The sequence below is a fragment of the Gallinula chloropus genome (assembly GCF_964237585.1).
Source record: "Gallinula chloropus genome assembly, chromosome: 35".
NCBI classification, from domain to species: Eukaryota; Metazoa; Chordata; class Aves; order Gruiformes; family Rallidae; genus Gallinula; species Gallinula chloropus.
This window is the reverse complement of record NC_140120.1, coordinates 81,473-93,472: the sequence shown is the minus strand read 5'-3', so window position 1 is coordinate 93,472 and position 12,000 is coordinate 81,473. Positions and strand designations below refer to the sequence as shown.

The following is a 12,000-nucleotide window of genomic DNA, read 5'->3' as shown; positions in this document are numbered from 1 at the left end:
CTGGCCAAGAGAACGGTCCTAAGAGTGAGTGATGTCATTTTGTGTCTCTACTAGTGTCCTCCTTGAACATTCCAAACGTCCAGCAATAGCTCCCAAATAAATCTATGAAGGTTCAATGATGTTCCTGGCCTGAAACCTCCCCAGGAGGAGGTTTCACTAGCAGCCCCAGTAACCTTGGGCCGAAGGCATTCCCAGCCAAGGGAATGGGCCTGTAATACCAGACATCATTTTGTGGCTCTACCAGCTTCCACCTTCAAACACACTAATGATCCACCAATATATCCCAAGCAAAAGATGCAAGGGCTGAGCGATGTTCCTGACCTGAAATTTAAACAGGTAGCCCACCAGCAGCCCCAGTAACCTTGGGGCTCAAGGATTGCAATGCAAAGGGAAAAGTCCTGACAGTGCCTGATGTCATTTTGTGGCTCTACCAGCGTCCACCTTCGAAACTGCTAAACGTCCAGCAACAGCTCCCAAACAAAAAGGGCAAAGGCTTAAAGAGGTTCCTGGCCTGACACCTCCCTAGGTAAGGCACTAGCAGCATGAATAACCTTAAGGCTCAGCACATTCCCAGCCAGGGGAATGACCCTAAAGGTGCCTGACATCATTGAATGGCTCTGCTATCCTCCACCTTCGAAATTGCTAAACTGCACTAGTAGCTCCAAAACAAAAGGTGCAAGGAATGAAAGAAGTTCCTGGCCTGAAACCTCCCCATGTAGACTACAATCAGGACCACTAACCTTGGGGCTCGGGGATTTCCTTGCCAATGGATCAGTCCTAACAGTGCCACATTTAATTTTTGGGTTCTACCAGCATCTGCCTTTCAATATGCTACACGTCCTCCAATAGCACCAAAACAAAAGGTGTGAGGGCTGAAAGATGTTCTGGAATGAAACCTCCTCAGGAGTCGGACAAGAAGAAACAGTGGCATCAGAGCTCAAGGTGCTCCTTGCTCAGGGAACGGTCCTAATATTGCCTGATGTCATTTTCAGGCTCTACCAGTGTCCATCTAGGAAACTGCTAAATGTCCTCCAGTAGCACCAAAAGAAAAGGAGAGAGGGCCAAAAGATGTTCCTGGGCTTAAACCTCCCCAGGTATCCCATAAAACATCCCAACATTTAAAAGGTAATAAATACAAGAAGACCAGACTGCCTGGGGTAGGCATTTGAGCATGTGAGGATGAGGATCTGGGCGATTTCATAGAAGAACTGGTCACCAGCATTGCCCTTGCAGAGATATAGGGAACATGTCTTGGCCGTGAGCAGCACAGCACTGAGAAACCCGCTGCAGCTCCCGTGTGTCTGCAAAAGCCAGGAAGAGGAAGTGGGGAATGAAGCTGCCCTTGGATAATCTGCCTCTATGTATGAAACCTTCTGCAAGGAGAAAAAGGCAATGACAACTTTGGGCACTATTCACATAGCAATCCCCATGAGGCCTGAGGCACCAGGAGGAAGCCTAGAAGAACTGCTCTTCTGCTCAGATGGGTCAGGCTCCTGGGATGGAGGGAGCTCATGGCAACCCAGCAGCACTGACAAGAGACAGCTCTGCCAGGAGCAGCTCCTCTGCCAAGCACACAGGGCTGGGGACACTGCCTGGAGGCACCGAGGGGAGACCTGTGAGGCTGAGAGAGCTGACGGATGCTGAGAGATCACTGCAGGAGAAATCTCCACAGCCTCTCCCTGGTATGTCTGTGGGTGCAGGGCAATGCAGGTTCTGTTCCTGGAGGGATCTCCTAAAGCTGGGACATGGGACAGTGTGTGGGGTCTGTCAGGAGGACAGGTTCCCTACGCATCCAGGAAGTGCTGCCTGGAAGGGATGCCCTTCTGCCCCATGAGAGGGTCAGGGCATGACAGCTGTCTTCTCCTGGGCATGGCTACAGAGGTGTAAAGCAGAGGGTGCACCCAGGGGTGCCCAGGGCTGTCCTTATGAGCAGGGTCACTGTACCCTGAAGTCTGTGTGCTGGAGAAGACACTCTGCTGCTGCCAAGATCAGAACTCAGCCTGCCTGGTGTGCTTCTATCAGCACTGCAGAAAGAAGCTGTGGGTGGAAAGTATGACCTATGGAAGGACAGTGTAGGGTACTTCTGCTGGCTCTAGACACATGCATTAGTGAGGCTGGCACTGAGCTGGCCTTCACTTCAAGACTCCCATCTGTAGGACATGGACTTCCCTTCTCCCAGCAGTAGCACGCTGAAGCCAGCACAAAGCAGACCTCCCAAAAGGGACCTGCTAGAGCTTTCCTGAACTAAATTAGAAGTATGGAATTTTCTTTTTCCCTCAATGAAAAGATCCCTAAATTCTCATTGTGCGTTTTCCTCCTTGGACAGGTCTCCACACTTGATGGCAGCAGATGTCCAACAGCAGCTCGATCAACCAGTTCCTCCTCCTGCCCTTTGCAGACACACGGGAGCTGCAGCTCCTGCACTTCTGCCTCTTCCTGGGCATCTACCTGGCTGCTCTCCTGGGCAATGGCCTCATCATCCTCACCATAGCCTGTGACCACCACCTCCACACCCCCATGTACTTCTTCCTCCTCAACCTCTCTCTTACTGACCTTGGCTGCATCTCCACCACTGTTCCCAAAGCCATGGCCAATTCCCTGTGGGACACCAGGGCCATTTCCTACACAGGATGTGTGGCTCAACTCTTTTTCTTTGTATTTTTCATCTCAACAGAGTTCTGTCTTCTGACTGTCATGGCCTATGACCGCTACGTTGCCATCTGCCACCCACTGCACTACGGGACCCTCCTGGGCAGCAGAGCTTGTGTCCACATGGCAGCAGCTGCCTGGGCCAGTGGGTTTCTCTATTCCATTCTGCACACAGCCAATACATTTTCACTTCCCCTGTGTCATGGCAATGCCCTTGACCAGTTCTTCTGTGAAATCCCCCAGATCCTCAAGCTCTCCTGCTCAGATGCCTACCTCAGGGAAACTGGAGTCATTGTGGTCAGTGCCTGTTTGTATTTTGGGTGTTTTGTGTTCATTGTGGTGTCCTATGTGCAGATCTTCAGGGCTGTGTTGAGGATCCCCTCGCAGCAGGGACGGCACAAAGCCTTTTCCACCTGCCTCCCTCACCTGGCTGTGGTTTCCTTGTTCCTCAGCACTGGTGTGTTTGCCTACTTGAAGCCCCCCTCCCTCTCTTCTTTATTTTTGGAACTTGCATTGTCATTTCTTTATTCGGTGTTTCCACCAGCAGTGAATCCCCTCATCTACAGCATGAGGAACCAGGAGCTCAAGGGTGCTGTGCGGAAACTGATGACTGGATGTTTTTAGCAGCAATAAACCACTCATATCACCAACCCTGTAACTCGCGTTACAACCGCTCCTTATTTCGTAGGGATTGTAGTTCATGTCTTCTTTTCTTTTTTCCTTCTAGATAATCTAAGCTATAATAACTTGTTCCATGTTTATCCCATTCCAAATGCAGTATCTCTTGGTCTTGTGAGACCAAGACACTTCCTATTGATGAGCTGTGCTCTGTTTGCATCAGGTCTGCCTGCAATGGGCCACAATGTTTCTTTCATTTTGTTTTACTTTCCTTACATTTTTAAAAAATTTCCAAGCACATCTTCATCAGTGGAATCATTTGACAACTTGTCTGAAATGGCAATGCTTCCCCACCATGACAGAATGGGAATGTGCAGGATTGGAACCGATGGCAGCAGAAGAAATACTCACCTTCCCCTGTAGCCACATTACTGTCAGTCTGTCTCTGTCATCTTCCTCATCATTCAGGTGTTTCCACCTCTCCTGATGATACAGACATGAGTAAGGACATCTATTCAGCAGAGTAGATGTATGTAAGCACTTCACTTTGCTCACAGCTTTCCACCTCCGCTTGCTCTTTGGTCTTTCAGGTGCCGCTCAGCTCCCTGGTGTCTGCTGGGCTTGGGGCAGAGCCCGGTTCTCCAGACAGGCTTGGGTCTCAAGAAACTGTATTTCTTGCCTGTCCAGATCTCCTTAGGAGAATGCTGCTGTCACTGCTTCTATCAACTGAGCCATGACAGAAAATACCTGTGACTGAAAAAAGGTCTTTCATGGGAAACTCTTTTGAAATCTTCATCACTAAGGACCTATATAAAATCCAATTAGTTGTAAAAATCTTGAGTTTAACCATGAAAATGAGTTGAAGTGATTCTTGTAAGGGCTTTCTGGATTTTAATGAGCCTCATGGTGTCTTTTCTTCTGAGTCCACAGACCTCAGATACCAAGAGGAGAGTTAAGAAACCTCTCAAGAAGTCAGGACTAATGCCCAAAGCAACTTGAAGCGTTAACAGGCCCCACTGGGAGCCATTCCTGACAAAACCTCCCCATGGGCTCGTTAGAGCAGACAACTGGAGGCCATGAGGACAAACACAGGCAAAGCTCAGGCAGCTCTGATGCTGAGGACACCCTGGCTTGGTCTGATGAAGCAGAAATGCCAAGTGCTGACCCCCAGCCCCTGGGCAGGGAGATCCTGACCCCCACCTCTGTCTCAGGGCTCTTCCCTGGGATGTGGGAATTGTGACAGGGGTATGACACATGGTTGCATCCCCTGGAGTGGGTGCAAGGAGGCAATGATGTTCCATGGCCCTGAGGACAATGTGTCTTCTCTGAGGCCTCTGTAGCAGGGACATTTACCATAGCCAAGGAGGTAAGGACCTCCTTTCTATCAAGCCCTTTTAGCCTGTCTGGAACCCTTGGCCATCTGCACCATGGCCCATTCACACTGTCTGTGCTTGTTTCCCTGTAAAATGCGGGGCACCAAACCCCTTTCCCACCTCGTTGTCACCTCATGATGTCCCTGCCTGTTCTGCTGTCTCTGCCTCCTCACCAGCTGTTCCCACAAACACAAAGTCACCAGCTCATCCACACTTCCTCAAAGTGACATTTTGCACCACAGCACTACCCTCAGAAGGACTTTTCTTTATCCTCATGCCCACTCTGACCTTCAAAGCAGCAGTTTCAGTGAACTTCCTTTCTTATGTTCTTTCCTGGTAGCACAAAGAGGGCTTCCCTCAGCCTCACCTTCCCCAGGCTAAAGAAGCCCTGGGTCTCTCAGCCTCTCCCCACAAGACCCCCAACCATATCTTGGTAGACATTCTCTGCCCACATGACAGGTGCTCTTAGTGCGCAGCCTGGGGAGGTTTCAGGCCAGTAATAACTTTCATCTCTCACAACTTTTTTGGGGGGGCTATTGCTGGATATTTAGCATTTTTGAAACATGACACTGATCGAGCCAGAAAATGATCTGAGGCACTGTTAGGACCCTTCCCTTGGATAAGAATGTCTTGGGCCCCAAGGTTACTGGTTCTTCTAGTGTGCATCCTGGGGAGGTTTTATGCCACGAACCTTTTTCAGCCCATGTACCTTTTGCTTGGGAGCTACTGCTCTACATTCAACAGTTTTGAGGGAGAAGCTGGTAGACTCTGAAAACAGCATCAGGTGCTTTTAGGACTGTTCCCTTGGCTATGAAAGCCCTGGACCCCAAGGTTACTGGTCCTGTTTGTAGTATACATGGGGATGTTTCAGGCCAGAAATGTATCTCTTCCCTTGCACCTTTTGTTTTGGAGCTATTGGTGCAGTTCAGCGGTTTTGAAGGTGGAGGACTCTAGAGCTGTGCAATGACATCAGGCACTGCGAGGGTCGTTCCCTTGGCTCGGAATGTTCTGAGCCTTAATGTTACTCGTCCTGCTAGTGGGTTACCTAGGGAGGTTTCAGGCCAGGATCATCTTTGGCCAGCACCCCTTTTGTTTGGGAGCTATTGCTGGACACATTGAAGTTTTAAAGGTGGATGCTGATAGAGGCCAAACTTGACATCAGGCACTGTTAGGACACTACCTTGGTAAGGAGAGACCCAAGCCCCAAGACTTCTGGGGCTGCTAGAGAGCTAACCAGGGAGATTTCAAGCCAGGAACATCTTTCAGCCCTTGCCCCTTTTCCTTAGGATCTCTTGCTGGATATTTTGAAGTTTCAACTGTGGACAGTGTTGGAGCCTGAAAACAATGTCAGGCACTGTTAGGACTGTTCCCTTGTCTAGGGATGTCCTGATCCTGAAGGTTACTGAGGCTGCTTCTCCACCCCCTGAAGAGGTTTCAGGGCAATGACATCTTTAAGCTCTCGGACTTTTGTTTGGGAACTGCTACTGGATGGTTTGAAATTTTGAAGATGGACACTCAGGCAATGAAAATGACCTCAGGCAATGTTGGGATGGTTCCCTTGGCAAGGAACTCAGCCCTTGCTCCTTTTGTTGTGGTGCTATTGGTGGATGCAGCTGTAGAGTGTGAAAGCCCTGATCTCCAGTGTGAATCACAGAATCACAGGGGTTGGAAGGGACCTCGAGAGCTCATCGGGTCCAACCCCCATGCCAAAGCAGCTCCTCAGCTCATATCACTCAGACAGGCATCCAGACGGGTCTTGAATCTCCAGTGAAGGAGACTCCACCACCTCCCTGGGCTGCCTGTCCCAGGGCTCCCTCACCCTCACTGGGGAAAAGTTCTCCGCATTTCGGTGTGGAACTTCCTGTGCTCCAACTTGCAGCCATTGCCCCTTGTCCTGTCCCCACAGACACTGAAAAGGGGCTGGCTGATTCCCCCTGCATCCCCTGCTTCAGATAATTATAGACTTTAATTGGGTACGCCCTTAGTCTTCTCAAGGCAGAACAGTCCCAACTTAGTCAGCCTTTCCTCATAGGGGAGATGCTCCAGGCCCTTCATCATCTTTGTAGCCCTTCTCTGGACTCTCTCCAGGAGATTCCGGTGCCTTTTATACCAAGGAGCTCAGAACTGGACACAATACTCCAGGTGGGGCCTGACCAGGGCAGAGTAGAGGGGGAGGATCACCACCTGTCACCTGCTGGTTACACTCTTCCGGATGCACCCAGGATCCCATTGGCTCTCTTAGCCACCTAGGCACACTGCTGGCTCATTGCCAACCTGTAATCTACCAGGATCCCCAGGTCCTTCTCCACTGAGCTGTTCTCCAGCAGGTCATCCCCCAGCCTGTACCGATACAAACGGTTGTTCCTTCCCAGATGCCAGACTCTACACTTGCTTTTGTTGAACCTCATCTGGTTTCTCCCTGCCCAGCTCTCCAGCCTGTCCAGGTCTCTCTGGATGGCAGCGCAGTGTCCTGCGTGTCAGCCACTCCTCCCCGCTTTGGATCATCAGCGTACTTGCTGAGGATGGATGCTATTCCCCGCAATCAAAGCCTCAGCAGGCCCCCGGCTGACCTTCACCCCCCAGGCAAGGGGCTGGTGGCATCTGGGGGGCAAGGGACAGCTACTGTTGGTCTCCCAGGAGATGCCCAGCAAAAGTGCCTCTGCAGGGGCCCTGCTGGGCTTGTTGTTTGTAAGCAGAGAAGGCCCAGTGGGGGATGGGAAGGGTGGAAGACACCTGGGGCACAGTGACCATGAGCTGAGAGAATTCTCAGTGCTGGGAGAAGGAAGGAAGGGAGAGAGCAGAACAGCCACCTCAGGCTGCCCTAGGGCTGCCTTTGGGCTGCTCAGACAGCTGCTGGAGAAGATCCCAGGGGAGGAAGCCCTTGAGGGCAAAGCAGCCCAGGAGGGTTGGATGCTGCTCCAGAAGGAAATCTTGGCGGCACAAGAACAGGCTGTCCCAGGCTGTGGGAAGAGGAGTGGGCCAGGAAGGAAGCCAGCTTGGCTGAGGAAAGAGATCCAGGAATTTGCCTTCACATCCGTGTCCTCGTCCTTCAAGGGGAGCAAGTCTGGGCTGAGCCTTTGCCATGGCTCCAGGGCTCAAGGTTTGGGTTGGGGTTTGGGGCAAACACGGCCGAGCCATGAGGGGAATGGTCAAAGGACCCAGCCATGACCATTCCACCCCAACCCTGAATTGGTGACACCAACCCACCACTGGTCACCCCAACCATCCGCCCTTGGAGCAACACGTGGCCTAGCTTTGCAGTCCTGCCCCCAGCTCGGCCTCCTCCAGCTCTGTCCCAGTTCTGGGTCACTGGGTGCTGGGAGAGAATAGGGGCTGCTCAGACCAAGTGCTGTGCTTGGGGGGGGTCTTGACCCAGAGGTTCAGTCCCTTTCCCATCTTCTTACCGTGGCTTTTACATGGCCTCTGGGCAGCTGGCAGGCTTGGGGACTCATCCTGAATCCTGGAAAAGCCGCAATCAAAGTCTCAGCAGGCCCCCGGCTGAACCTCACCCCCGGGGCAAGGGGCTGGGGGCATTTGGGGGGCCAGGGCCAGATCCCTTTGGTCCCTCAGGCAACGCCGGGCTCTGACTTTGCCCATGTGGCGGCACGTGGTTGGCTGCCCCTTGCAGCGTCACCCCTTGGCACTGTGATGTCATCACACGTCACACTCACCCTCCACTGTAACTTGGGGTTTGGCAGCTGTGGGGCTGCCAGAAGCCCAGGAGCAGCCATGGCAGCAGAAGCCATGGCCGGGTACCGCTGCAGCCACAGCCGGAGCAGCCGCTGGCAGAGAGACGGCTCCAGGCGCACCCGGCAGACACACAGCCGGAGAAGGGGGAGGCAGCCAGCTGCCAGCCACAGGCAGCAACGCCAAGGGAGGCCATGGAAACGGGGGCCCGTCCCCAGGCGCCGTGGGATGTCCTGGGGCTGCGGGCGGTGGGCGACGCAAGGGCGGCCGGGCAGCAGGGAGCGAGGCAGGGGATTCACAGACTCCCTTTTTCCTCAGGGTGCCGCTCTGTCCTGCACCGCTGCACCCCCATGCAGAGGAGGAGGAGGAAGGCACTGTAAGCGCAGCGCCTGCAGCCTCCCGTAAAGAACTTGACTAGTAAAGGCTGAGGGAAAGAAGGAATTCAGGACCTCAGCCTTGTCCTCATCCCTTGTCACTCCTGTTCCCCCTGCGTCCAGTCAGGGCTGGAGATTCCCCTTGACCCTCCTGTTCCTCCAGGTTCAAGAGAACTTGGATTCTCTGGTACAGAACTGGCCAGGCTGAGTCCCAGTTGGGCTTCAGCCCTTCTGACTTTCTCCCCACATGATCTCCCCACATGCAGCCAGTCAGGTAAGGCCCAGTCAGCAAGGCGGCCGGTCAGGCAAGGAGACCGGTCTACATGGTGGCCGGTCAGGCAAGGAGACAGGTATACATGGTGGCCGGTCAGGCAAGGCATCAGGTCAGGTAGGTGGCTGGTCAGGCGGGGAGGCCGGTAACCAAGGCAGTTGGTCAGGCAGTTGTATGATCAGGCAAGGCGGCCAGTGAGGCAGGGAGGCCGGTCAAACAAGTTGTCTGGTCGGGCAGACGGCAGGTCAGGCAAGGTGATCAGTCACCGAGGTGGCCGGTCAGTGAAGGTGGCCAGTGAGGCAGGTGGCCGGTCAGTGAGGCAGCCAGTCACTAAGGCAGCAGGTCACTCAGGTGGCCGGTTGGGCAAGGCGACCGGTCAGGCCAGGCAGCCAGTGTGCATGGTGGCCACCTGACCTGCCACCTGACGTGACCTGTCACCTCCACTGACTCGCCATGAACAGCACCTATGGAGATAGCTCCAAGGTTTCCTGGCAAACCAAAGCCCTCAGAGCCACAATGCTAGGGGCTGCTTGTGGGCCGCCTGGGGAGGTTTCAGGACAGCTATGTCTTTCAGTCCTGGCTCCTTTGGTTTGGGAGCTATTGCTGGACGTTCAGCATGTTTTCAATGGAGCGCTTCTGAGGCCGTTTAAAACATCTACAGAGGCAGCTCGAAGGTTTCCTGTCAAAGGAAAGCCCTAAGAGCCGCCTACCTGACCTGAATGGCGGCCTTGCCCAACCGGCCGCATAACGTGACTTGCCACCTTCACTGACCTGACCAGCCGCCTTGACCGACTGGCCGCCTGACCTGACCTGCACGGCCTCCTGAACTGACCGGCCGCCTTGTCTGACTTGACAGGCCGCCAGCCCGACCGGCCACCTGAACTGACCTGACAGGCCGACTGACCGGCCGCCTACCCAACCTGACCGGCCGCCTGCCCTACCAGACTGTCCACCTGCCTGACTGGCCTCCTGACCTGACCAGGCTCCTTGTCCAACCTGACCGGCCACCTGACCTGACCGGCTGTCTGACCTGACCTGACCAGCCACGTGCCCGAACTGACCGGCCGCCTGACCTGACCGGCCGCCTTGCCCAACTGGCTGCCTGATTTGACCGGCCAACTGACCTGACCAGCTGCCTTGCCCAACTGGCCGCCTGACATGACCTGACCTGACCTGATCTGACCTTACCAGCCAGCTGACCTGACCGGCCGCCTGACCTGACCGGCTGCTTTGCCCGTCCGTCCGCCTTGCTCGACCTGACTGGCTGCCTGACAGGCCTCCTTGCCCGACCTGACCGGCCACCTTGCCAGACCAGCCACCTGACGTGACCGGGCACCTGACCTGACCGGCTGCCTGCCCGACCGACGGCCTGACCTGTCCGGCCACCTTGCCCAACATGACTGGCCGCCTGCCCGACCGGCCGCCAGACCTGACAGGATGCCTTGCCCGACCTGACTGGCTGCGTGATATGACCGGCCGCCTGCCATTACTGACCGGCTGCCTTGCCCGACCGGCCGCCTGTCTAACAGGCCGCCTGACATGACCGGCCAACTGACCTGACCGGCTGCCGTGCCCGAACTGACCGACCGCCTTGCCCAACCGACAGCCTGACCTGACCGGCCACCTTGCCCGACCTGACATGCCGCCTGCCCGACCGGGCGACTCACCTGGGCGGCCGCCTTGCCCGACTGGCCGCCTGACCTGACCTGACCGTCCACTTGACCTGGCAGTCCGCCTTGCCTGACCGGCCACATGACCTGACCTTACCGGCCAGCTGACCTGACCGGCCACCTTCCCCTACTTGACCGGCCACCTGCCTGACAGGCCTCCTTGCCCGACCTGACCGGCTGCCTGACCTGACCATCCGCCTGACCTGACCAGCCGCCTTACCCAACCAACTGCCTTACCTGACCGGCTGCCTAGCTCGACTGGCCACCTGAACTGACCTATCCGGCCACCTGAACTGACCGGCCGCCTTGCCCGACCAGCCGCCTGACCTGACCTGAACGGCTGCCTTAGCCCACTGGCTGCCTCACCTGACCTGACCAGCAGCCTGACCTGAGCTGACCTGACCATCCACCTGACCTGACCGGCCACCTCACCTGACCTGACCTGACCAGCTGCTTGACCTGTCTGGCCGCCTTGCCCGACCTGACTGGCCGCCTGCCCGACCAGCCTCCTGCCCCACCTGACCGGCTGCCTTCCTGACCTGAACAGCCTCCTTGCCCAACCGACCGCCTGACCTGACCGGCTGCCTAGCCCGACTGGCCGCCTGAACTGACCTATCTGGCCGACTGAACTGACCGGACGCCTTGCCCGACTCGCCGCCTGACCTGACGTGAACAGCCGCCTTGCCCGACTGGCTGCCTGACCTGACCTGACCGGCCGCCGGACCTGAGTGGCTGCCTGCCCTACCAGCCTCCTGCCCCACCTGCCCAACCAGGCACCCAACCTGACTGGCCGCTTTGTCAGACCAGCCACCTGACCTGACCGGCCGCCTGACCTGACCAGACTGGCCACCTGACCTGACTGGCTGCCTTGCCCTACCTGACTGGCCGCCTTCTTAACCTGACTGGCCGCCTGCTGGACCTTACTGGCCACCTTGCCCGACTAACCTCCTGACCTGACCGTCCGCCTTGCCCAACCGGCTGCCTGACCTGACCTGACCGGCCGCCTGATCTGACCTCACAGGCCACCTGACCTGACTGGCCGCTTTGCCCGACCTGACTGTCCGCCTGCCCGACTGATGGCCCAACCTGACTGGCTGCCTGTCCCTCCAGACCGGCTGCCTGGCCGACCGACGGCCTGACCTGATGGCAGCCTGCCCCACCAGACCAGCCGCCTGCCAAACCGGCTGCCTGATCGACCTGACCGGCCAGCTCGCCCGACCTGACTGGCCTCCCGACCTGACCGTCCACCATTCCCGACCTGACTGGCCGCCTGCCTGACTGGCCGCACTACCTGACCAATCGCCTGACCTGACCGGCAGCCTGCCCGACCTTATCGGCCGCCTTCCCGACCGGCCGCC

The 12,000-nt window shown here is 56.0% G+C and overlaps 1 protein-coding gene across 1 annotated transcript; it reads left to right on the top strand.

Annotated features, from left to right (window-relative positions):
- Window positions 1–2,349: 2,349 nt before the first annotated feature.
- LOC311203020 (olfactory receptor 14A16-like) lies at window positions 2,350–3,273 on the top strand (the record flags this gene model as incomplete). Its single annotated transcript, XM_084277658.1, has 1 exon — window positions 2,350–3,273. The coding sequence occupies one exon, from the start codon at window positions 2,350–2,352 to the stop codon at window positions 3,271–3,273; it is 924 nt and encodes a 307-aa protein (XP_084133784.1).
- Window positions 3,274–12,000: the final 8,727 nt, after the last annotated feature.